This window comes from Erpetoichthys calabaricus, chromosome 6, assembly GCF_900747795.2.
Source record: "Erpetoichthys calabaricus chromosome 6, fErpCal1.3, whole genome shotgun sequence".
Classification (NCBI taxonomy): Eukaryota; Metazoa; Chordata; class Cladistia; order Polypteriformes; family Polypteridae; genus Erpetoichthys; species Erpetoichthys calabaricus.
The window spans coordinates 4,408,875-4,434,681 of record NC_041399.2 but is presented as its reverse complement, the minus strand read 5'-3'; the positions used below and the strand labels follow the sequence as shown (position 1 = coordinate 4,434,681).

Below are 25,807 nucleotides of genomic sequence, written 5' to 3'. Positions count from 1 at the left end.
ACAACATTTTTGGATCGTTTTTCTGGGGGTAAACACTAAGTGTCATGAGGGGGAGTGGATTTCCTGTTTATGATTTATTTTCTTTTTTTTCCCCCAAGGATGTTTTTCACACCGTTTGCTGTTGTGCAGCTCAGGGAGGCATTATGCTCCATTATATCATAAAGTTTTTCCTCTCACTCTGCATGTAAACATGAGATTAAAATCTTTTCTCAGCCCTACAAACTACTTCTTCTTCTTTCGGCTGCTCCCGTTAGGGGTCACCACAGCGGATCATCTTCTTCCATATCTTTCTGTCCTCTACATCTTGTTCTGTCACACCATCACCTTCATGTCCTCACTCACCACATCCATAAACCTTGTCTTAGGCCAGTGGTTCTAAAACTGTGGGGTGGGCCCCCCTTAAGGGGGCACGAAGTAACAAAAAGCGGGGTGTAAAGATGTGAAAAAAAGAAAACAAGAATCGAAAATATGAAAAATCCATCTATTGAAATCAAAACAAATTAACTTAAACTACACTCTGATACTAGAAAAATAAATATAGAGGTAGATTAATGTTGATAAAAGTTAAGTAGGTATAATAAAATATGCATCTATGATATACCATTAATTAAAAAAGAACAAATTGGTATTAGTGGGATCCTTTCAAAAAAACATTAGGGGGGCGCGATTAAAATTGTTATGAAAACTCGGGTTGCAAATACTTAAAAGCTGAGAAACGCTGGGTTAGTCCTTCCTCTTCTCCTCTTCCCTGGCAGCTCTATCCTTAGTATCCTTTTCCCATTATACCCCTCATCTCTCCTCTGCACATGTCCACACCAACACAATCTCGCTTCTCTTTGTTCTCACAGGTGGCGCAGTGGTAGTGCTGCTGCTTTGCAGTAAGGAGACTGTGGAAGATTGTGGGTTCGGTTCCTCCCTGTGTGGATAGTGCTTTGAGTACTGAGAAAAGCGCTATATAAATGTAATGAATTATTATTATTCTCTGACTCCTGCCAGATGTGCTCCACCTGTGAAAGTCAAAGACACTTCAGCGTTAATCCCTGGTAGACGCGATGATCTGAAGACACACCCTGACTATTCTGCCTTATGAAACCCAGTCACATCCTTTTATTAATCTGCTTTATCTCCTTCGTTTTCCAATATGACAATCACTGCCATTTGCTTTTTTTTTTTAACCCTTTTCCAAATGTGTAATCTGATTTGCATTCCCTTCTTCTTCATTCAGCTGCTCCCATTGGGAGTCTCCATAGCAGATCATCTCTTTCCATCTCTTCCTGTCCTCTATATCTTGCTCTGTCACACCCATCACCTGCATGTCCCCTCTCAGCACATCCATAAACCTTCTCTGAGGCCTTCCTCTTCTCCTCTTACCTGGCAGCTCTATCCTTAGCACCCTTCTCCCAATATACCCAGCATCTCTCCAAACCAATGCAATTTCGTCTCTCTGACTTTGTCTCCCAGACGTCCAACTTGAGCTGACACTCTAATGTCCTCATTTCTAATCCTGTCCATCCTCATCACACCCAATGCAAATCTTAACGTCTTTAACTCTGCCACCTCCAGCTCTGTCTCCTGTGCCACCGTCTCCAAACCATATAACACAGCTGGTCTCACTACCGTCCTGTAGACCTTCCTTTTCACACTTGCTGATATCCGTCTGTCACAAATCACTCCTGACACTCTTCTCCACCCACTCCACCCTACCTGCACTCTCTTTTTCACTTCTCTTCCACAGTCCCCATTACTCTGTACTGTTGATCCCAAGTATTTAAACTCATCCACCTTCGCCAACTCTACTCCCTCATCCTCACCATTCCACTGACCTCCCTCTCATTCACACACATGTATTCTGTCTTGTTCCTACTGACCTTCATTCCTCTCCTCTCATATCTCCACCTCTCCAGGGTCTCCTCAACCTGCTCCCTACTATCGCTACAGATCACAATGTCATCAGCAAACATCAGGGACTCCTGTCTAATCTCGTCTGTCAACCTGTCCATCGCCATTGCAGATAAGAAAGGGCTCAGAGCCGATCCCTGATGTAATCCCACCTTCGTCACTCCTACCTCACCACGGTCACACTTCATATCCTCTACTATTCTCACATACTTCTCTGCCACTCCTGACTTCCTCATACAATACCACAGCTCCTCTCAGTCACCCTGTCATCTACTTTCTCCAGGTCCACAAAAACGCAATGCAACTCCTTCTGGCCTTCTCTTCTCTACTTCTCCATCAACATCCTCAGAGCTGACATTGTACCATCCCCACAAACTGCATTTTGTAAAAATAATGTCATTTTTGGATCAGCATTCACTAAACTCTGATGTGCCTAAAACAATCGCCTTTAAGCCTGTCATGTCATTAGCGGCAATTCACAACCTCTGAGGTCACGTCCTCAGGTAATAACGCCGGAATGACCAAAACGGTGGTGAAACTGGTTAGAAAAGAACTCCCAACTACAAATGAAAGCTTTCAATCAGAAACACTAATAAGAGATTTGGAGTCGCGGAGCTCCAGAGAACACCCAAGGCGAGTGCTCAGCCTCGTAAATGAACAAAGAAAACTGCGGAAAAAGGACAAATAATGAAGCCATTCACGGCCAGCTTAGCTAACCTGTTTGAATCGCTCTTTGGCAGGTCACACGCAGAATCTTGACGCCGCCTTTCATGGATCTTCTACTCAGATGGGGAGCATCGCCCTGGCGCTCTACTCTGCGCTTTACTCCTACAGCGGATGGGACACTCTGAACTTTGTGACAGAAGAAATTAAGAACCCCCAAAGGTATGACTGTAGGGTCCAAGTGGTGAATGGGGAGCCGACTACGTCTCCTGTCCAAATGTTCACAGCAGAGTTTCAGACCTCCTGTCTAAAGTCGGGTTTGGGGGGCGCTCAGGTTGACATCCCCCTCTCTCAGACTAAGCAGTGAAACATCCCCCAGGCCATGGTGACCTTACGGCCGTTACGGTTACTGGACCTCTGGTCGTACCACCCGATGATGGGGCTTTTAGATGTTCGGTCACCTGTTGTAGGTATGAAGTCCCTGACATTCTCTTGTCCCTAACCCGTCTTAACAATTAAATGAAACCCCCTCCAACCTGAACCTCTGAGACTAGAAAAATACAAGACACTACAGCAAATTAATATTACGACAGTTTTATTTTGCAACCTCTTGGGGGAGCCACAGAGCCCCAGACCCCAGACACAACCTCACAGACATGAGTCCCGGTTCAATTAAGTCTATTTATTTAGCAAGGGACCCCCACTGAGGCTTCTTTCTTGTTCTTCTCTCTCTTCCTTCACTTCTCCCAGGTGAACTTTGTGGATGAGGCTAAGTGGCTCCTTTCATGCAGGACCCAGGAGTACATCCGATGCCAGGACACTGCATGTAGGAAACTCTTTTGGGTCAGGCGGAAGCCCAAAAACATTAAAACTGCCAATCCCTTCACCTCCATCCTTGGTGGCACCCATGGAACCCAGCAAGGCTGCAATACGGGACTACAATTCCCAGCATGCTCTGCAGGTGTGTGTCTGGATACCCCTGCCCAGATATTATGCACTCTAGCATGTTGCAGGAGCCTACAGTCCTGCCAGGCTGCCACCATCCTCTGTTCTTTCATCATACTGGCCTCCCACCAGTGTAAAGATCTTCACCAAGATGCCAGCATACCCACAGCTATTTTCATATTGGCATCTACTGTACTACTAATGAGACAGGGACCACACTGCCTTTCTTCCTGGCCATTTACCACCTTGGCCTCCCGGCCTGGTAAGGAACTGAGGACCATCCCAGCAGAGACGTATTAATGAGGTGGCAAAGGGCAGAGGATGAGCCGTGTCAGCTTCATTAAAAGGTCAGAGCAGGGGTCTCGTGAGTTTTAGCAGATATCATGGGGTTAGCCCCCCGGTCTGATTATTGTGTGAGTAGTACTTGGATGTTGAGTATGGGGGCATGGAGGGAGTTTCTCTCCAAGGGTCATGTTAGGTACAATGCCCAGTGGGGACTCGGTGGTCTTGTGGCCTCGGAACCCCTGCAGATTTTGTTTTTTTGTTTTTTCTCCAGCCATCTGGAGTTTTTTTTGTTTTGTTTTTTCTGTCCTCCCAGACATCAGACCTTACTTTATTCTTTGTTATTTAGTATTGCCTAATCTTATTGTCATATTTCTGTTTTTTTTTATAAACTTTTATTTCTTTATCCTGTAAAGCACCTTGAGCTCCAGCATTTGCATGAAAATTTGCTCTAGAAATAAATGTTGTTATTGTTGGATGCAAGAAATTGGGAGCTTAGACCCCTGAAGTCCCCCCCCCCCCCCCAATGAAACCACAGGGTGGTCAGATGCATTTTTTAGCATAAAGCTGAATGAAAGAACCAATAGAGCCAACAACGTGCAGCTGCCTGCTTATATTTAACTAAGACGGGTTCAAATCTAAGGAATCAACGTAGACCTCAGCATTAGCATTTGCAGTGCATCACATATTGGAGTATATATTTCCAATGCACCTTCTGTTGGAATGAAAAATGCAGTGCATTTTACTACTACTTGAATTACAAAATAACAGTAAACACGTGTGGTTTCTGTGTCTGTGGGATTTTTCAGGAATGTAACTCCTGTGGATTGCCTGCATATATGGAGTTCGGTATTATCCGTGGATTTCATTCATTCATCCATTGGGGAGGAAGGGTGCATGGAATATATCTCATATGGATGGGGGGGGGGGGGGGGGGGGGGGGTGAAATAGAGAAACAACTAAAGGACTTCTTCTGGTTGTGCAGGAATAGTTGGCATTTGCAGTAGATTAAAACACTTGTAAGGTAGATTTCAAATCTAAACCTTTAATTTGCATATATATCTGTACATATGACAGTGCGGGTGTGTGGCCTACAATTAAAAATAAAGTAGATCGATTCTTAGTTCTCAAATTACACGTAAAGGAAAATCACGTTGCAAATCTTACACAAATATTAATCTTAGAGTTGCAATACTGAAGTTGGCCACTAGGTGACACCTTATTACTAAAGGCGAGGTGCCTTCAAGTGAAAAACGTTTTAGTGTTAATGAAATCACAAGCGTAATTATTATAATACAAACCAAAAAACAAATCAACAGAACCTACGTTGCTTCGCTTGGCGCACACTATTTGTAAGGAACTCTCTAACTTTGTGAAGTGCAAATACTTAAACAGACAGTGAAAACAACCATGCTCTCCTTCTTCCTGCTACCCACAGTACTTCGCTCAGCAGAAAGCAGCATCTAAATGCGACCTCCTGCTGAGTGAACTCCGCCTCTCAGACAGCGGGTTTACTGTACTGTGGACCTCCTTGAGTCTCCTTTTAGCCAATAATATCAAACTGCAGAGCCACAGCACCGTACATCACCACAGGTCTACACCGGCAGTTTTACGGTGGAAGTTGAGGTTCAGGATTAGTGACGTCAGCGTGTAGTAGAAACGGTTCAGATTAGGGGTAACTTCAGATTATGGATTAGTGACGTTAGTGTATCGCACACACATGCGGTGATGTCACTTCTGCCGGTGTAGACGTGCAGTGCGGCTCTGCAGTTGGATGCTTCTCCTTAATGTTCAGGGAATGGCTCAAGTGCGCCCCTATAGTCCACAAATGAAATAGCAAAAGCAAAAATGTAAAAGTATTTAAACAGCAAATATTGACAAAAATGGGCAGCACGGTGGCGCAGTGGATAGCGTTGCTGCCTCGCAGTTGGGAGACCTGGGGACCTGGGTTCGCTCCCTGGGTCCTCCCTGCGTGGAGTTTGCATGTTCTCCCCGTGTCTGCGTGGGTTTCCTCCGGGCGCTCCGGTTTCCTCCCACAGTCCAAAGACATGCAGGTTAGGTAGATTGGCGATTCTAAATTGGCCCTAGTGTGTGCTTGGTGTGTTTGTGTGTGTCCTGCGGTGGGTTGGCACCCTGCCCGGGATTGGTTCCTACCTTGTGCCCTGTGTTGGCTGGGATTGGCTCCAGCAGACCCCCGTGACCCTGTGTTTGGATTCAGCGGGTTGGAAAATGGATGGATGGATATTGAAAAAAATGGAATTGAATTAATTTGTGTGTTTTTCCATTGTCTCCTCAGGAACCTTCCTCTTGCAATCATCATATCCATGCCGGTTGTCACCATCATCTACCTCCTCACTAATGTGGCCTATTATGTTGTCCTTGATATGCCAGCACTCCTGGCCAGTGACGCAGTGGCAGTGGTAAGCCTGGATGCCCACATCTAATATTTTCTAAATATGCATGAAAAAAATATCAAAAAATCCGACAGTGACAGAACAAATGTTTGGTTCCGTATGTTATGACCAGGGTCTCGTTGCACAGACGGACCTCCCATCACAATTCACCCTAACCCTAACCCTAATTCAATTCAGTTTAATTTCAGAGGGCCACCTTCTGGTAAAGTTGTTTAAATTCTGCTTTTCCCTCATCAAGTAAACCTCAAGACCCCAGAATGGCAAAGAGGAAACAGGATTTCAGAAATGCTTGCAAATAAAAAACTGAAATATCACATCAACTGTTTGATGTGTCACTTGAAACTGATCTCAGGTCTGTCTCATTCTACTGAGATGTTTCTTCATCTTGTTTGGAGACCACCAATGGTCAGTACAATTGACTACACCGATTAGGGAAGGCACACACAGCTGTCTATAGAAATGTCCCACATCTGGACAAAAACCAAGCCATGAGGTCATAGGAATGGCCTGCTGAGCTCATAGGAAGGACAGTGTCGAGGCCCAGATCTGGGGAAGGTGACAAAAACATTCCTAAGTGGCGGTGGAATGACAAATGCAATGTACCTGTCTGTGTTATGTGGGATTTGACATGGGATTCAAAAAAAGCAGTGTTAATGTTTGTGATGTGCCATCTGTTGGAATGACAGAGACATAGCAACACGATGGATGCACACAAACACAGGCACACAGACACATTTCCTCTTAATGTGGATGTTTAATGATGGAAGAAGTGAATTGAAAATGACTTTAGCACAATTCTGAACTGTACAACATCGATATTTGTCATTCCTAAGATTACATCTCTCAGACCTAAATATTTTGGCAGTGACCCTAAAAATGTGTTCTCTAGGTGCTCATGTGGCAGGGATGGCCTGGCATTGGGATGCAAGTTAGGCCAAGTATAGGAACTGGGTCCAGTTCTGGATTTCTTTTTTTCTACATAGATTTCAAGTGCTCTCCGACTTGAAACTTCACATAAGGTCACTAGCTGTGCTACCGGTCTAAAACAGTTTGAAATTCAAATGATCACCGTATATCTCAGCATTAACATTTGCAGTGCACCATTTACTGTATTGGAATGTGTTTTGTACAGTAATGCTTGTAGTAATAAAATGTATTGCACTTACCATTCCAACAGATGGTGCATCACAAATGTGAGAGGTAATACAAAGCATTGCTACAAATGTTTGTGATGTGCCATCTGTTGGAGTGACAAATGCAATGTATATGTCTGTATTAAACGCCAACTGGTATGGGCTTACTCAAATGTGAACACTAGGTGGCACTGTTGCCCCTTAAACCCCACAGACAGACATGCAGGACACGGATTAAAAGCACACTTCTTTAAAAAGTGCTCCCTAAGCACCCCAGCCACAATAATACAGGCAATTAATAATAAATCAAGCACAAACACAATGCAGTTCTCTTTCTCTTTCTCCTCCACTCCTCCCAGCAAGCTTTGTCCACCTCCACCCGACTCCGGCTTGCTTGCTGGGTTCACAGCAGTCCGTTATATAGTCCTTGACCTGGAAGTGTTTCAGTTCTCCCTCCCACCTGAGTTGCCACACTTCCGGGTCAGATGGAGAATTTAAGTTCTTTAATCAGCCCTGAAGTATTTCGGGGCTTCCATCCTCGTGACTTCCTAGTACTCCCGTGGCTATAAGGTACGCATGATTTCTCAGGTCCTTCCACAACACCCCTTGGCGGCACCCATGGCACCAAACAGTGCTAAGATACCGAACTCCAAGTCCCAGGATGCCCTGCAGGAATCTGGGGCACCTCTACACTCCAGGGGAGCTGCCATCTAGTGTCTTGGGGGAGGCAGTGTCCTACAAAAGCAGCCTTCCCTCATCCTTCCATATCAGGGGCGTCCCGTCTCTTACACAAAGCGGTGTTCATGTTTGTGATGCACCACATTTCAGTCAAAAAAACGAATAAGTCAATTAGAGGAGGAAACTACGTGAAAGAAATCAAATAGAGAATCCCAGTATTGGATGTTCTGGAAACCTTTGGCTTGACTTTTATAATGGCACTCTGGATGGCACCATGTGCCACGCACCCCTGGGAGCTGTTGAGATTGATCGCCATGACAACGACCGAGGCTAACTCAGCAAAAGGTTGCGCCTGGGAAACAAACAAAAGGGCATTGTGATAAGAACCTATAAAACTGTTTCTTTTTACTGTTACAGATTTTCCATCCATCCATCCATTATCCAACCCGCTATATCCTAACTACAGGGTCACGGGGGTCTGCTGGAGCCAATCCCAGCCAACACAGGGCACAAGGCAGGAAACAAACCCCGGGCAGGGTGCCAGCCCACCGCAGTGTTACACATTTTACCCAACCAATATGAAATTCATATTCCTCAGCTTTCAGAACCCCAGAATCCATGTAAACCAAGTACCCAACAACCACAGAGAAGGCTGGAAAAACTAAATAACTCATTATAAGTTATATATTGGCAATCTGACTAAGACATATTGAAACCTAAGCGATTGACGTAGACATCAGCATTAACGGCACCGGCTATTAGCACGTGCTTTGTAATGCATGTAGTAATGAAATGCATTGCATTCGTCATTCCAACAGATGGTACATCACAAACATTTGTAGTAATAACATACATTACCAAAAATGTTTGTGATGCACCATCTGTTGGAATGATAAACGCAATGCATTGTATTACTAGAAATGTTTTAAGTGCGCAATTCTGTTGGAATGACAAAGACACAGCAACTGGATGGGCACACAGACACCTATCCTCTTATTAGGCTAGATTACTGTGAGAGTGCAGTGAGATTCTTACTCGCCTGTGCTACTCAGCATGTGACGTGTCGCCATTCTTTGACTCCAGGATTAGTGAACACAACAGCCTGACCTCGAAGCTTCTGTCTTCATTACTTAAAGTAACTCCCTCAAGCATGAAGCCAACATAGCAACACAAACCAAAACATTTTATTTTAATGAAACACTTCAATGGGTGGGCGGCATGGTGGCGCAGTGGGTAGCGCTGCTGCCTCACAGTTAGTAGACCCATCTGTGTTCACATCGCGGGGCCTCCCTGCGTGGAGTTTGCATGTTCTCCCCATGTCTGTGTGGGTTTCCTCCCACAGTCCAAAGACATGCAGGTTAGGTGCATTGACGATCCTAAATTGTCCCTAGGTGTGTGGGTGTGTGCCCTGTGGTGGGCTGGTGCTCTGCCTGGGGCTTGTTTCCTGCCTTGCACCCTGTGTTGACAGGGATTGGCTCCAGCAGACCCCTGTGACCCTGTAGTTAGGATATAACGGGTTGGATAAGGGATGGATATATATATATATATATACACACACACACATATATATAGTATGTATATAATGGACCACAGGAGGTGCTACAGTTCTCCAAACTCCCAACACAAAGGCTTGGACATAAGTTTGCTATGTACAGTGCATCCAGAAAGTATTCCCAGCGCATCAGTTTTTCCACATTTTGTTATGTTACAGCCTTATTCCAAAATGGATTCTACACACAACACCCCATAATGACAACATGGAAAAAGTTTACTTGAGATTTTTGCAAATTTATTAAAAATAAAAAAATTGAGAAAGCACATGTACATAAGTATTCACAGTCTTTGCCGTGAAGCTCAAAATCGAGCTCAGGTGCATCCTGTTTCCCCTGATCATCCTTGAGATGTTTCTGCAGCTTCATTGGAGTCCACCTGTGGTAAATTCAGTTGATTGGACATGATTTGGAAAGGCACACACCTGTCTATAGAAGGTCCCACAGTTGACAGTTCATGTCAGAGCACAAACCAAGCATGTAGTCAAAGGAACTGCAGCAATGTACAGAGACATCCTGGATGAAAACCTGCTCCAGAGCGCTCTTGACCTCAGACTGGGGCGACGGTTCATCTTTCAGCAGGACAACGACCCTAAGCACACAGCCAAGATATCAAAGGAGTGGCTTCAGGACAACTCTGTGAATGTCCTTGAGTGGCCCAGCCAGAGCCCAGACTTGAATCCAATTGAACATCTCTGGAGAGATCTTGGCTGTGCACCGACGCTTCCCATCCAACCTGATGGAGCTTGAGAGGTGCTGCAAAGAGGAATGGGCCAAACTGGCCAAGGATAGGTGTGCCAAGCTTGTGGCATCATATTCAACAAGACTTGAGGCTGGAATTGCTGCCAAAGGGGCATCGACAAAGTATTGAGCAAAGGCTGTGAATACTTATGGACATGGGATTTCTCAGTTTTTTTATTTTTAATAAATTTGCAAAAACCTCAAGTAAACTTTTTTCACGTTGTCATTATGGGGTGTTGTGTGTAGAATTCTGAGGAAAAAAATGAATTTAATCCATTTTGGAATAAGGCTGTAACATAACAAAATGTGGAAAAAGTGATGCGCTGTGAATACTTTCCGGATGCACTGTATAAAGAGTTTTTATTGTGTAAAACTCTTACTGAGGTAATCATTTCCCACCCCACAACCAGCTCTAATTCTCTGTACAACACTATCATTTTTCTTTTGCTCCTCCAGCAAGCTTTGTTTTCCTCCTCCTCCTCCTCCTGACTGGCTCTCTGTGTTGCGGTGGTCAGCTCCTTTTATGTAACACTCTGGAGCACAACCGATGTACCAAAACTGTGGCTCGAAAGCACTTCTGACTGAGGATGGAGCTTGACAAAGTAGGGCTCGCTAGTACCCTCAGCACCCCTTGATGGCACCCATGGAACACAGCAGGGCTGAGCCAATGAACTCCAATTACCAGTGTGTCCTGTGGGAATCTGGGGTGGTACTGAAACAGCCAAGCTCTGAGGAATGAGATATAGATAGATAGATAGATAGATAGATAGATAGATAGATAGATAGATAGATAGATAGATAGATAGATAGATAGATAGATAGATAGATAGATAGATAGATAGATAGATAGATAGATAGATAGATAGATAGATAGATAGATAGATAGATACTTTATTAATCCCAAGGGGAAATTCACAATGTGCAGATCTTCTTCTTATTTCATAATCTGTGTCATTTGTTTCAGAGCTTTGGTAATGAAGTTCTGGGATATGCAAAATGGATCATCCCAGTGGCGGTGGCCATGTCCTGTTACGGTGGATTAAACTCCTCGATAATTGCGTCCTCCAGGTATTGTGAAGCTTGCTTTGTTTTGCTTTGTATAATTGTTTTAACGTTGCCTACCTTATGCTTTAGTCAACTTTGGCAACAGGAGAACAATTTTGGAGTGAAGATGCCATTAAGCCCAACAAGCCGGCTAATCCTGTTAACCTCCAAAATAGCATCAAGTTGTTAACTGAAGGTCCCTAAAGTCCAACTCTCTACTGCACTGCTCAGTTGCTTATTCAGTGGGTCTGGGGTCTGCTGCAAGAAGACAAGTTTGTGTGAAATTTACCCTTAGCATGACTACGGTGGGTCCTGAAATCTTCAAACCTCCTCACTTTCTTCACACTTCATTGTGTTGTGGACTTGATTCTAAATGGAGAAATCTGCCATTTTTGCCCATCAACCTACACTCAATAACCCACAATGACAAAGTGAAAACAAATTGAAATCTCTCGGTCCTTGAAGTATTCAGACCCCTTACTCTTTGCTCTGGTGCCTCCCGTTTGCTTGAATTCTCCTTGAGACGTGTCCAGAACTTGATCGGAGTCCATCTGTGGTCAACTGAATTCAATGGTGTTTCCCAATCACTGATCTGCAAGCTATTACCGGTCCGTAGAATATGTTTGCCGTTCCTTGAAAATCATTGAATTCCCAAGTCAGGATCAGAGAAACCAAAGTGAACGCTGTCACATTACATTTGAAATGAAAAATCATAGATAGATAGATAGATAGATAGATAGATAGATAGATAGATAGATAGATAGATAGATAGATAGATAGATAGATAGATAGATAGATAGATAGATAGATAGATAGATAGATAGATAGATAGATAGATAGATAGATACTTTATTAATCCCAAGGGGAAATTCACAAACTCCAGCAGCAGCATACTGATAAAGAAAATATTAAGATTAAAGAGTGATAACAATGCAGGTATACAGACAGACAATAACTTTGTATAATGTTAACGTTTACCCCCCCCGGTGGAATTGAAGAGTCGCATAGTGTGATGGAGGAGCGATCTTCTCAGTCTGTCAGTGGAGCAGGACAGTGACAGCAGTCTGTCGTTGAAGCTGCTCCTCTGTCTGGAGATGATCCTGTTCAGTGGATGCAGTGGATTCTCCATGATTGACAGGAGTCTGCTCAGCGCCCGTTGCTCTGCCACAGATGTTAAACTGTCCAGCTCCGTGCCTACAATAGAGCCTGCCTCCTCACCAGTTTGTCCAGGCGTGAGGCGTCCTTCTTCTTAATGCTGCCTCCCCAGCACACCACTGCATACAAGAAGGTGCTCGCCAGAACCGTCTGGTAGAACATCTGCAGCAGCTTATTGCAGATGTTGAAGGACGCCAGTCTTCTAAGGAAGTATAGTCGGCTCTGTCCTCTCGTACACAGACCATCAGTATTGGCAGTCCAGTCTAATTTATCATCCAGCTGCACTCCCAGGTATTTATAGGTCTGCGTCCTCTGCACACAGTCACCTATGATGATCACGGGGTCCGTGAGGGGCCTGGTCCACCTAAAATCCACCACCAGCTCCTTGAAGATGATGTCATGTTCTGTCTGGACGTTTGAAATGCCAAGGAGTATCCCACAATACAGCTAGTAAATGTGCATGTTTGAAACACAACGGAAGACCCGCTCCCTGATCTAATGTAAATAAATATGGCCATTTGAAATTGAGAGAGGACATGCTGTCCAAACTATCTATATATATATATAATGTAAAAGCCAAATAGCACCGACTCACTCATCACAAAATCTCCCAAACCATGAGGACTTGGGACTTGAAATTTGGAATGTAGGTTACCCTTGGCCCATAGGTGCTCTCTTAAGAAACGGTTTTAAAAATTTTTGTGGTCCAAGCGCTTTCTGTATGTATGTCTGTCCGCTTTTCACGAAAAGAATTACTAAACGGATTTAGATCTGATTGTTTTCTATAATTTGCTTGAACTTTCCGGTTGATTTTGCAACTTCTCTCATCGCACTAAGTACCAGAGTTCACTTGCCGATGTACCGATGTATTTATACAAATCCAACAGAGTGTCTGTGGGCCGAGAGCAAGGGGGCCTGGCCTTCCTCATTCACTCGCCAGCCTCTGTTCGAGTTGGTCTACATCTCGCCACCTGTTGGAGCGCACCTTGCCTCCGCTTAGCTAGCGATACCTAAGTGTTCAGCAGACATTATCATCTCCAGATTGTTAAGGAGTAGCGTTTGACATTCTTGAGAGAGAGATCAGAGCTCCGTGTGTTTTAGAGGGAAGCTGCTGATTGCCAGAGATATCACGGCCATGTGCTTTTCTACCCACGCGGGGAATGCTCTTCAGTCAGAGCTGAACACGATCAGATACAGTGCCAATGTCTATTGATTTTTAAAGTTTGTCCAGTTTCATTACTATGTGGGCACAGCCACGGGCTACAGCTAGTAAATAATATACTGTAAGTAAACCTGACTGCTCAAAACTCAATAGAGGACCCATTGTCTGATCTAAAGGAGGAGCCACTCTACAATCTAATGTAAGAAATCTAGAGGATCAAACAGGAAGCACTCTCTGATCTAATCTAAGTAAATATGGACATTTGAAACTGTAAATAGGACCTTCTCTCTGATCTAACGTAAATTAGTTCAAGTGCTCGAAACATCAAGGAGGACCCACTCTCTAATCTAATGCAAGTAAACCTGGCCAGTAGAACATTGAAACAGGACCTGCTGTCCAATCTAATGTAAATTAATCCAAGTGCTCGAAACTCAACAGAGGACCCCCTCTCTGAACTAAAATAAGTAAATATAGACATTTGAAACTGTAAAGAGGACCCACTCTTCAAGCTTACTTCAATTAATACAAGTGCTCAAAACTCAATAGAGGACCCACTCTCTGAACTAAAATAAGTAAAGAAAGACATTTGAAATTGTAAAGAGGTCCCGCTCTCTGATCTAATCTAAGAAATATAACGTTCAAAACTATAAAGAGGACCCACTCTCTGATCTAACGTAAATTAATACAAATGCTCGAAACATGAAGGAGGACCCACTCTCTAATCTAATGTAAGTAAATATGGCCGATCAAAACTCCAAAGATGACCCACTCTCTAATCTAATGTAAGTAAATCTGGCCACTAGAACATTGAAACAGGACCTGCTCTCCAATCTGATGTAAGTAAATCCGGATGCTCAGAACTCAATAGAGGACCCAAACTCTGAACTAGCAAGAGTAAATATGACCATTCAAAACTCCAAAGATGACCCACTCTCTGGTCTAACGTAAGTAAATATAGACATTGGAAACTGAAAAGGTGACCCCTCTCTCCGATCTAATATAAGCATATCTGGCAGCTTGAACACTGAAACAGAACCCGCTCTCTGGTCTAACATAAAATAATCCACATGCTTGAAACACCAAAGATGACCTACTCTACAATCTAATGTAAGAAATTAGAGGTTCAAACAGGAACCACTCTCTAATCTAATGTAAGTAAATATGGACATTCGAAACTCCAAAGTTGACCTGCTCAACAATCTAATTTAAGTAAATCTGGATGCTCAAAACTCAATAGAGGACCCACTCTCTGAACTAAAATGAGTAAATATAACCATTCAAAACTCCAAAGATGACCCACTCTGCAATCTAATGTAAGTAAATTTGTCCACTCAGAACTCAAAAGAGGAACCACTCTCTGATCTAATGTAATTAAATATAGACATTCGAAAACTGGAAAGGTGACCCCTCTCTCCGATCTAATATAAGCATATCTGGCAGCTAGAACACTGAAACAGAACCCGCTCTCTGGTCTAACGTAAATGAATCCAGATGTTTGAAACACAAAGCATGACCCACTCCACATTCTAATGTAAGAATATCTAGAGGCTCAAACAGGAACCACTCTCTGATCTAATCTAAGTAAATATGGACATTTGAAACTGTAAATAGGACCCACTCTCTGATCGATCTAACGGAAATTAATTCAAGTGCTCAACACATGAAGGAGAACCCACTCTCTAATCTAATGTAAGTAAATCTGGCCACTAGTACATCGAAACAGGACCTGCTCTCCAATCTGATGTAAGTAAATCCGGATGCTCGAAACTCCAAAGATGACCCACTCTCTGATCTACTGTAAGTAAATATAGACATTTGAAGCTGGAAAGATGACCCTCTTTCCAATCTATTGTAAGTAAGATGTTCGAAACACAAAGGAGGACCTACTCTAGAATCTAATGTAAATAAATCTGGCTGCTCAAAACTTGAAAGAAGACCTGTGCTCTGAACTCCCAGAGGGACCCCCGCTACCAGATCTAATGTTGCTAAATCAGGATGGTACAAAATAAGTACCAGAACTTATCTTTTTCGACTTCAGGACAAATTATGATACAGAGTATATAAGTTTCTTTTGTTTTCCATCTCCCTCAAGGACCGTCTCAGTCTTCTAACAGTCCACAGGTCAAAAAAGTAGAAAACTGCTGGTTTGAGAGGCACACGTGGTGCTGTGTAGAGAAGGTCACACAATTTATGCTGCATATCAAGACAGAAACCAAGCTAACAAATCCAAGGAACTTTCTGTAGACCTCCACGATCAAATTGTGGTGAGACAAAGATCAGGGGATAAAACCATTTCTACACTTTTGAGCACTCCCAGGAGCACAGTGACCTCAAGAATTATTAAATGGTAGAAGCATGGCATCACCAAGAGCCTTCCTAGAATTCTCCATCCAGCCAAACAGAGAAAATGGACAAAACTTGTCTTGGTCAGGAACGTGAAGAACAGGAACCCAATGGTCTCTCTAACAGAGTTTCAGAAGACCTGAGTGGGGTAAACCTATCGAAATGACAACCATCTCAGCAGCACCTCATATGACAGCCTGCTTGGAGTTTGTCAAATGGAATTTCAAGGATTCAGAGTGCATGAGGGAAAAGATTCTCTGGTTGGAACAGAGAAAAAGTGAACTCCAAGCTTTATGTCTGGCAAGGGCCAAACACTGCTCATCAACTACCTAAAACCTTCCGTACAGTGAAACATGGTGGTAGCAGCATCACGTTAAGGGGGTGCAGGGACAAGGAGGCTGCAAGAAATTGAGGGAAGAATGAATGCAGCCAAATACTGAGAATTCCTTGAAGAAAACCTACTCCAGCGTGCACATCATCTCAGACTGGGACAACGGTTCAATGACCTGAGGCATACAACCAAAACAACGCTGAAGTGGCTTAGGGACCATCCACTGAGTGTCCCTGAGTGGTCCTGTGAACATTATTCCTTCAGTCTTTCCTCCCTTTTCACTGTCAGTTGTCCTCAGCCTGGTCTAATTGCTCTCCTTTGGACTTTCTCAAGTCTCGCTATATTCTCTTTATAACATGATGGCCAAACCTGCACACAGTACTCCCAATGAGACCTTACAAGTGAGTTATCTGAGAGCTGGTTTTGTAACTCCAGAATTTCTTTGTTTTCAGACTCTTCTACGTTGGAGCGAGAGAAGGCCATCTTCCAGACAGCTTAAGTTTAATCCATATTGAGCGCTTCACGCCCATCCCTGCTCTCGTTTTCAATGTAAGTGTCCACTCTGACCAGTTTTTAGATGTTTCATTTAGCAATGCTGCCCTGTCTCTGCCATGTTGTCTGTGTTATTCTTTTGTTATTTATTTAGGGATTAATGACCCTGGTGTACCTCTGTGTAGAAGACATATTCCTTTTAATCAACTACTTCAGCTTCAGCTACTGGCTCTTTGTGGGCTTGTCAGTGGTGGGACAAATTCGTCTAAGAGTTACACAGCCTGACCGGCCGAGACCTGTGAAGGTACGGTAACTCAGGGACCCAAATCCTGTCTTAGGCTGGCAAAGCACGTGGATTTAGGAGAACACCAAGCATCACAACCCCATAATAGGCCTGGTAACTGGTAACTGTGTTCAAGAGCAAATGAGGAGAACCTCTGGTCAGGGAGAGAACAAATATGGCTTAGAAAAACTCTCAAACGGCACGGAGTCTGCACAGGTATGATAGCGCCCCCTAGGGTAACCTCTCTGGTCTTAGCTTTGTCATAACGAAATGAGGAAACTCTGCTGGGACCAACTTCTGTCTCCCCACCACATCACACCACATCTGACTTGGTGTCACACCCCTATAAACGTCCCACCTTCTAATGCTTTCAGGTCAGGATGGAACAGAAGGTGTCTGCTATCTTGTCTGTCCATTGTTGCAATCTCGGCTCTGCGGTGTACAAATCAAGAGTCCTTTACAAAAGCAAATTTGATTCTGATCTTTTTTGTAAGTCTTTAAATAGAACTTAAAAGCCCACAAGAAAATCTTCTGTGACGGTGAGGATCCTGCTCCATGCTCCCACTTCTCTTCTGAGAGGATGAGCTGTGCAATGAGGACAAATCACACCGGGAGCAAGGGGATGGTGTAAAAAGTGTACAAGTGCTTTTATTAAAAACAAACCAAATAAAACCAAAAGAGCGTCCAAAGTGCAGTGCTTCAAAATGTTTCAATAAATAAATAATCCATAAAAACAAACAATGTGATAAAAATGGAGGTTAAAAATCAAAAAAACAAAGCTGTTAAAACCACGACAGGAAGTTGTCCTTTTGTAAAAGCCCGGTGCCATCTTCTTATAGCCGGTGGCTCCCCTGCTTTTCCCATACGAGCTGTGCAACAGAGGAGTCACCCTATCGCCCGCTGACTCTCTTCCGGGTCCGGTAGCCTTCCGTCCCCTGGCCACGTTCAGCTCCCGTCGGACCGAGACTCGGGTTCTCCCCAATGGCCAGGGCGCTGACGTTGGGGCTCACTCTCCCAAGCCTCCCTGACTCCCCCTGCCTTCCGTGGCGAGCCAGCCACCATCTGGGACACACCAGCGCCTTGAGATCACTCAGCTAGAGCGACCGCTTCCTACGCCTCCTCTGAGCGTCGGCCCAGCACTCCTTCTGAGGGGCTCTCCTCCCATCTGCCTGCTCTCGCTCACGCGCTCGCTCGCTCACTCCCACACCGGCTTTTTTTCTCTCCATTAACCTCCATTCTGTATTTTACAATCTTTCTTTTTCCTCTTTTGTTCTCCCCCTCCACACTCACACTTCTCCTTTTTATAATGGGGACGTGGCACGGGTTTGGCGATTAGCAGCTCCCGGCGTCATTTACGGACATGGGTGATACCGCACCTGTGCACTTCAGTGAAGGAAACGCCCGCAGTGCATCTGGGAACTGCTCCTACCACACTACCACACCCCCTCCTTATTATTTATTTAAAATAAATAAAATAAATATTTTAAATAAAATATTATTTATTTAAAAATCTCTTTAGGACGCCCTATATCACGTCTTCAGCAAGAAGTTCGACTCGTGTCTCAAATTTCAAAGACGTCTTCTTTAGAGCTGCTCTTGTGTGGTTTTAGGCTCTAGTTAAAGACTCCAAATTATTACACTGAGGTCCGGTGCTTCTCAGTCACAGGGGTGTTTATCGTCAGAGCCGTAACCGTCAAGGTAGGACTGACCGCATATGTTGGCTATTCTAATGGCTCAACAACTTGTGTGTCTGAATACAGCTAAGTGTGACATGCTGCCTCCTGATTGGTTGTTCGCCTTAACCAACGGCCAATGAGACACTGAGTGTAGATGATTTCAGTTTTCACAGCTGTCCTGATCTGTGCTGTGCTTGCTGTCCCAAACTACACTCCACTTGTATAGAATTCCTGATCTGAAGGAGACATTTAGTGACATCTAGTTGTTACTCACGCCTGCCCCATGAGGTGCCACTGCAGGAACTTTTTCAGGAAGCAGAAACTTATTAGAAACTTAGGAACTTTGGTTGTGTTCCCACTGCAGGAACTCCTTCCATTTGTACATCCTGGTACTTTTTTTAGCTCCTCCTCCAGGGCAGATACATCTTGTTCAACCAGGAACTATCAATGGGCGGGGCTTGTGGAGTAAATTGTGCGGATTGGTGGACTACAAGCACATAAATCTGTAAGTAATTTGGACTTTGAAATGTTATCGGTGATGGAGAGCAACACTTTGTGCCACATTACACTTAATAACCATTTCCTATGCAGCAAACAGAAATAATAGTCAACCCAGACAAGTCCAGCGTACGTTGAATCAACAAGAGTGGAGGGGTCCCGTGAACTCACAAACATACCTCACTTTACACCACATCACTCTTCTTTGTATGCCACGTATTTTGTATAATTCTTGCAGTACCTGTTGGTGATGGCAACACAACACACATAGGTGGCCACGGACCAGAAGTGACCCTGGACCTACATCATCCAGGAACTCAATGATTCCTGAAAATGTAGTTCCTGTGATGGGAGAACAGTCAAGGAGGAGGTGAAGTGCATCAGAAATAGCAAAGGGGAATTAAAAGATCTGCGGTGGGTTGGCACCCTGCCCAGGATTGGTTCCCTGCCTTGTGCCCTGTGTTGGCTGGGATTGGCTCGAGCAGACCCCCGTGACCCTGTGTTCGGATTCAGCGGGTTGGAAAATGGATGGATGGATGAATTAAAAGATACATACAATGAAGTAGTGGATGATGTAAAGTCACATTTTAATGAGGTCTTCACATGTGAGGGAGAGGATAACCTCCCAGGAGTAACAGGGACTACTAAGGAGGTACTGAGGGATTTGGAAATTGTAGAGAGAGAAGTGCTGCTCAGATTAAAGAAGCTGAAATCAAACCAATCACCAGGAGTAGATCATATTTACCACAGAGTTTTTAAGGAGGCTAGCGAGTGCAGATATAAACCCTTGACACATATTATTAGGAAGTCACTGTGCACTGGAGAGATTCCAAAGGACTGGAAAATGGCAAATATCATCCCATTATATAAAATGGGTGACAGGACAGATCCAAGGAACTATAGGCCAGTAAGCTTAACGTGCATCACAGGAAAATTAATGGAAGGAATTATTAAAGATAAGATCGAGCAACACCTGGCAAGGACAGGACAGTCAGCATGGGGTCAGAAGAGGAAGGTTGTGTTTTACTAACAGGCTGGAATTCTATGAGGAAACAATAAAAGAATAAAATCAAAATGGAGCAGATGATATTATTGATCTGGACTTTCAGAAAGCATTTGATGAGGTGCCACATGAGAGGGTGAGCATCAAACTAAAAGAAGTGGCAGTTCAGGGTGTGGTGTGTAGATGGGTGCAGAATTGGCTCAGACACAGGGAGCAGAGGGTGATGGTGAGAGGAACCTCATCAGAAATAGGGTGATGTTAAGAGTGGTGACCAGCAGGGGTCAGTGCAAGAGCTATTTATTTTTAATATTTATAAATGATTTAGATAGGAATATAAGGAACAAGCTGGTAAAGTTTGCCGATGAAACCAAGATAGGTGGATTAGCAGATATAACGGATTCCAAATTATCATCACAAGAGGGACTTGAACAGTAGATAGGCTTGGGCAGATTTGTGGGAGATGAAATTTAATGTCAGTAAATGTAAAGAATTACACACAGGAAGTAAAAATGTGAGGTTTGGATACACAATGGGTGGTCAGAAAATCAAGAGTCCACCTTATTAGAAGGATTTAGGAGTCATAGTGGACTCTAAGCTATCGACTTCATGACAGTGTTCAGAAGCCATTAAGAAGGCTAACAGACTGTCAGGTTATATAGCGCCTTGATGTGTGGAGTACAAGTCACAGGAGGTTCTGCTCAATCTTTATAACACACTGGTGAGGCCACATCTGAAGTGCTGTGTGCAGTTTTATCTACAAAAAAGACATAGCAGCATAGTTTTTCTTTACACAAAGAACGATAGACACTTGGAATAAGTGACCAAGTAGTGTGGTAGACAGTAAGACGTTAGGGACATTCAAAGCTCGACTTGATGTTAGTTTGGAAGAAATAAGTGGAGAGGACTGTCTATCTATCTATCTATCTATCTATCTATCTATCTATCTATCTATCTATCTATCTATCTATCTATCTATCTATCTATCTATCTATCTATCTATCTATCTATCTATCTATCTATCTATCTATCTATCTATCTATCTATCTATCTATCTATCTATCTATCTATCTATCTATCTATACTAATACAAAAGTTTTGCTCATTGACTTGAGGAAGAATGTTGAACTAATGCAACCACTGGTCCTCAATGGAGAACAAGTTGAATAGCTTTAAGTACCTGGGAACAACATTGGATAACAGCTTGAACTTCAATGAAAACATGCAATACATCTGCAGAAAATGCCAACAGTGCAGCCACCTGCTAAGAAGCTGGAGGAAAATTAACTTCTTAGATAGCACCCTATGGAACTACTGCACACGCCGTGTTGACACCGTACACACTTTCTCATTCCTGGTCTGGTTTAAGGGTCTGTCTGTGACTAATAAAAATAAGCTTATGAAAATAACCCACCTGGGGTCTGCTCCTTGTAGACAGTCACAACTAGGGTTTCAAGAAAACACCAAGCGGAGAAGATAAAAAAGGACCAGACACCCTGCTTACAAAGATGTTTACACATTTTACCTTCTGGGCTGTGATGGACTGGCGCCCTCCACAGAGTTTGTTTCTGCCTTGTGTCATTTGCAAGCTGGCATAGTCACCAGCCACCCAAATTCCCCCTCAAAACTCATGACCCTGGTCTGGAATAATCTGGTTATTAAATGACATGACATGACCTTCTGGGAGACATTAGTTGCTGTCAAAATTCAAAACAGGCAGAAGTAGAAATACTTTAATACTGACGGTAATAGAACTTTTTAATGTGCCAAATTCAGTTTTGTTAAACTAAGTAACTATTCTAGAATTCTGTTATTTAATGTGTTTAAATATGTCGTTCATTTGTACTTTTTTGCATGTCTTGCATGATGTAATGTGCTTTTCTATGCTACTGACTGGACCAAAGTGGACTGACTCTTGTGGACAATAATGGTAAACTAACTACTGCAAGTCTTCTTTCAAACATCAGCCCTCCATGGCTTCCTAATCAGGGGTCCCCCACTGTTTTTTTTCTCTTTCAGCTGAGCCTCATCTTCCCTGTGATTTACTGCCTTTGCTCTCTCTTCCTGGTGGTTGTCCCCCTCTATGAAGACACCATCAACTCGATGATTGGAGTGGCAATCGCCTTGTCTGGTGTGCCAGTGTACCTCATTGGCATCTATTTACCAGTCGAGAAGAGGCCAAGGATCATTTGTCATCTAAACGGTGAGCCATCATGAGTATCATGAAGGACTTCAGAGAACAATGACAACGAGTGTTGTGAAAACAACAATCATAGTTGTCCTCGTTCACCCTGATAGTGCAACTTGAAAACTGTTGACCGAACTGAGACCTTCAGTGTAGAGCAAAAATGGTGTAAATCTGGAGCAGGAGAAGGAAACTCCTTGCTATTATGAAACACAGAGCTCACTGAAGAGGTTTTAGAGACTTGATTTTTTTTGAGGAGGGAGGGGGGTAGTAAAGAAGGAATAATGTCCTCTTAAGTCACACTTCACCACAAGGAGACCCACTGCCTAGAAAGAAACACATAATATGAAATATTATTATATTGAAATGAAAACGGTCACTGCATCTCGTCAAAGCTGAGAGGATGGGCTGTTGTGAGTACTGTGCTTGTTAGATAGATAGATAGATAGATAGATAGATAGATAGATAGATAGATAGATAGATAGATAGATAGATAGATAGATAGATAGATAGATAGATAGATAGATAGATAGATATGAAAGGCACTATATAATAAATCGATAGATAGATGTGAAAGGCACTATAGATAGATAGATAGATAGATAGATAGATAGATAGATAGATAGATAGATAGATAGATAGATAGATAGATAGATAGATAGATAGATAGATTATAGTATGCACACACACCAGAACAGCTGAAAAGGAAGTAAATTAAAATAAAGAAAGCATCAGACTTTGCAGTCCCAGTCCCAGTCCCAGTCCCAGTAAGGCGCTATACAGGCATATTGCTGTTGGTATGAAGGTTCCCCAGTTGTGTTTCTAGGCCACTTCTGCTCAATAATTCATTGGCTCAAAGTCCTCAGTGTTGGTGTGTCACAGAGAGGTTGTGCAGCATTGTCCATAATGGAACTGAGTTTTGTCTTTATTCTCTACTCCTCTACAACCTCCAGGGGGTCCAGAGTGCATCCCATAGCTGATCCTGCCCTTTTGATTTGCTTGTTGATTCAGTAGTCCTCTCTTGACATTATGTTACTGGCCCAGAACGCCACGCTGGACACCACAGAGGTGTAGAAGACGTGAAGGATGTCCCTACCCATATTAAAGTGACACATTTTCCTTTGGAGAGAGAGTCTGCTCTGCCCTTTCTTCTGTAGTTCCTCCACCCTGTCATTGATGTGGACCTCCAAGTACTTGTAGAACTTGTTTTTGATGTTGTAGTGAATTGGTATCAATTACATGCTGTTTAGTACACTCTCCTACCTTTTTATGTTTTCATTCTTCTTCTACTACTTTGGATATTATTATTATTATCATTGTTATTATTTTAATGTTTGTGGAGCAGTCTTATTGTTCGTAACAGTACACAGCATCCTCATGAACTGCAGTTTGTGTCTCGGGGTGTTTTGAAATCGTGACATCATCCATTCTTTAACATTCCTTCTCTCACCCTAGCTGGGCGTGCGTGTAGAAGGCTTCACAATTTATTGTTTTTTTATGTGCAACTCCGAGGTTGGACAAATTCTTAATCCTTGTAGTGTAATTCCTAAGAGTCATTCCGAGACACTTGACAAACATGGGCCTACACCTTGTTTTGAATTCCCATCAACTTTCAACCCTGGCGTCTGTATCTCCAGTTGACAAACCCGCCCCTACTGTGCCAAAGACGCTGCCATGGCCTGAGACAACATGGCGTGCACCTGTTTCTGACCTGGCATGAGGTTGTGCTGTATCCAGCTCGTGTCATGTGCAGCTACATGTGGATGATGTGCTCAACAGGTTCCTTGGACGGAGACACCTGCCCAGCACTCATTCTGATGGTCACACGAAAATCTTTTCAAGACGAGTTCATGGACGTCAGCTTTGGTTTCCTCCATTGTGGCTGCCTGTGCAGGCCGCTGCCGGGTTGAAAGTTGGCAGGAATTACAAAGCGGGTCTGGTCGACTTAAGCCAAAACATTTCCCACACTGGATGTTACTCCTTCATAGGCAGGCATGCTTCTCGTCAAAAACCCCTTGCAGTCTGCTCGGAGGATCGCTACAAGACGATTAATGTCTTAGATCTTCTAACAGGCTCCAATAATTTTGTCCTGGAACATTTTGGGACATCTTGGTGGAATAAGCAGTGATCGAGTTCTTTTCACAGCTGTTTTGTTTCTGTCTACTGCAAACCAAAGAAATGAATGTATGGATGACGTAAGATCTTTAAATTTCAATCCATTTCAGGAAGAATGGTGCAGGATTTGACTAAAACAGAAGGGTTATCAATACTGTCGGCCATGTCTGTTTATGATCTGAGCCCTGCTTTAAAGACCCTCACATGTCTTTTCTTCCTCTCCCTCTTCATCTGATTTAGGGATCCTCACAAGGTTCACTCAGACGCTCTTCAACTGCTGCCTTACTGAACTGGATGTAGAAGAAGAGACAGCGTCAGCGAATAAAGTCAAATAAAAAAAAAAACAAAGAACTGGCTTTGACATGAAGAGAACTCTCGGCGCTTGGAGTCTTTTGGAAATCTCAAAACTGCTTTGTGCTGCACATAAAACTTTACAATGTCGTCGTGTTTTTCTTCCTATTTTGTATATTTGGAACCACAGAAATACACTTAAATATGCATTTTATGAACCTTGGCTTCTATTTATTCATGTGGAACTTAACGAGCAGACCTTCAAGCAGAGGCAACTGCAACAAAATGGCAGTAGGGAAAAGTTTATAAGAAACCATCTTAAGTTTTCCGTTAAGAACGTTAATGAATTCTGAATTTACTGTAACACAAAAGCACTCTTTAAAAATTGTGTATGGCCTGTAGGGGGCGCTCCAGCTACACAAACCTGACACAGAGAGACAAGAGGCACAAGTCCAGCACAACACAGGCTTTTCTGTGGGAAATGCTTCCCAATTCTTTTCCACAACACCGAAGCACACAGCACAGTACAATAAAAGTACTCGGCCCTTTGTCGTCTTTTTCTTCCCGTCTTTCGCTTTTTCTCTCTGCCGCCAATCCTCCTCCAGCCAGCTTCGTCTTCTCCTTCCCGACTCTGGCTCTTGGAACTTTGGCATTGGGCATCTTTTATGTAACACCCAGGAGTACTTCTGGTGTCCCGTTAGTGTGGTTTGGGAACACTTCAATGTCTGGCAAAGTAGGGGCTCCCCAGTCCTTGCAGTACCCCCTGGTGGCACCCACCGGACCCAACAGGGTTGAGTAACAGTACAGCATCTCCCGTGAAGCTCTGTGGGAATCTGTGGTGCCACAGCAACCCAAGGGGGCTGTCATCTAGTGTTCCGGGAGAGATAATGCCCTGTGCACACTGAGAGGTTTCAGTTTTTGATATTT

The 25,807-nt window shown here is 43.5% G+C and overlaps 1 protein-coding gene across 2 annotated transcripts in view; it reads left to right on the top strand.

Moving 5' to 3' along the window:
• The window catches only part of LOC114653193 (Y+L amino acid transporter 2-like), a 49,640-nt gene extending 24,610 nt beyond the window's left edge, over nt 1–25,030 (top strand). For both annotated transcript variants that reach the window (XM_028803374.2, XM_051929273.1), the window contains exons 4-10: nt 2,640–2,784; nt 6,086–6,209; nt 11,270–11,373; nt 16,793–16,889; nt 16,987–17,136; nt 22,309–22,492; nt 24,830–25,030. In XM_028803374.2, coding sequence (XP_028659207.1) covers nt 2,640–2,784; nt 6,086–6,209; nt 11,270–11,373; nt 16,793–16,889; nt 16,987–17,136; nt 22,309–22,492; nt 24,830–24,924 — 899 coding nt within the window. In that variant the 3' untranslated portion in view covers nt 24,925–25,030. The remainder of the gene's footprint in view (nt 1–2,639; nt 2,785–6,085; nt 6,210–11,269; nt 11,374–16,792; nt 16,890–16,986; nt 17,137–22,308; nt 22,493–24,829) is intronic.
• The last annotated feature ends 777 nt before the right edge of the window (nt 25,031–25,807 follow it).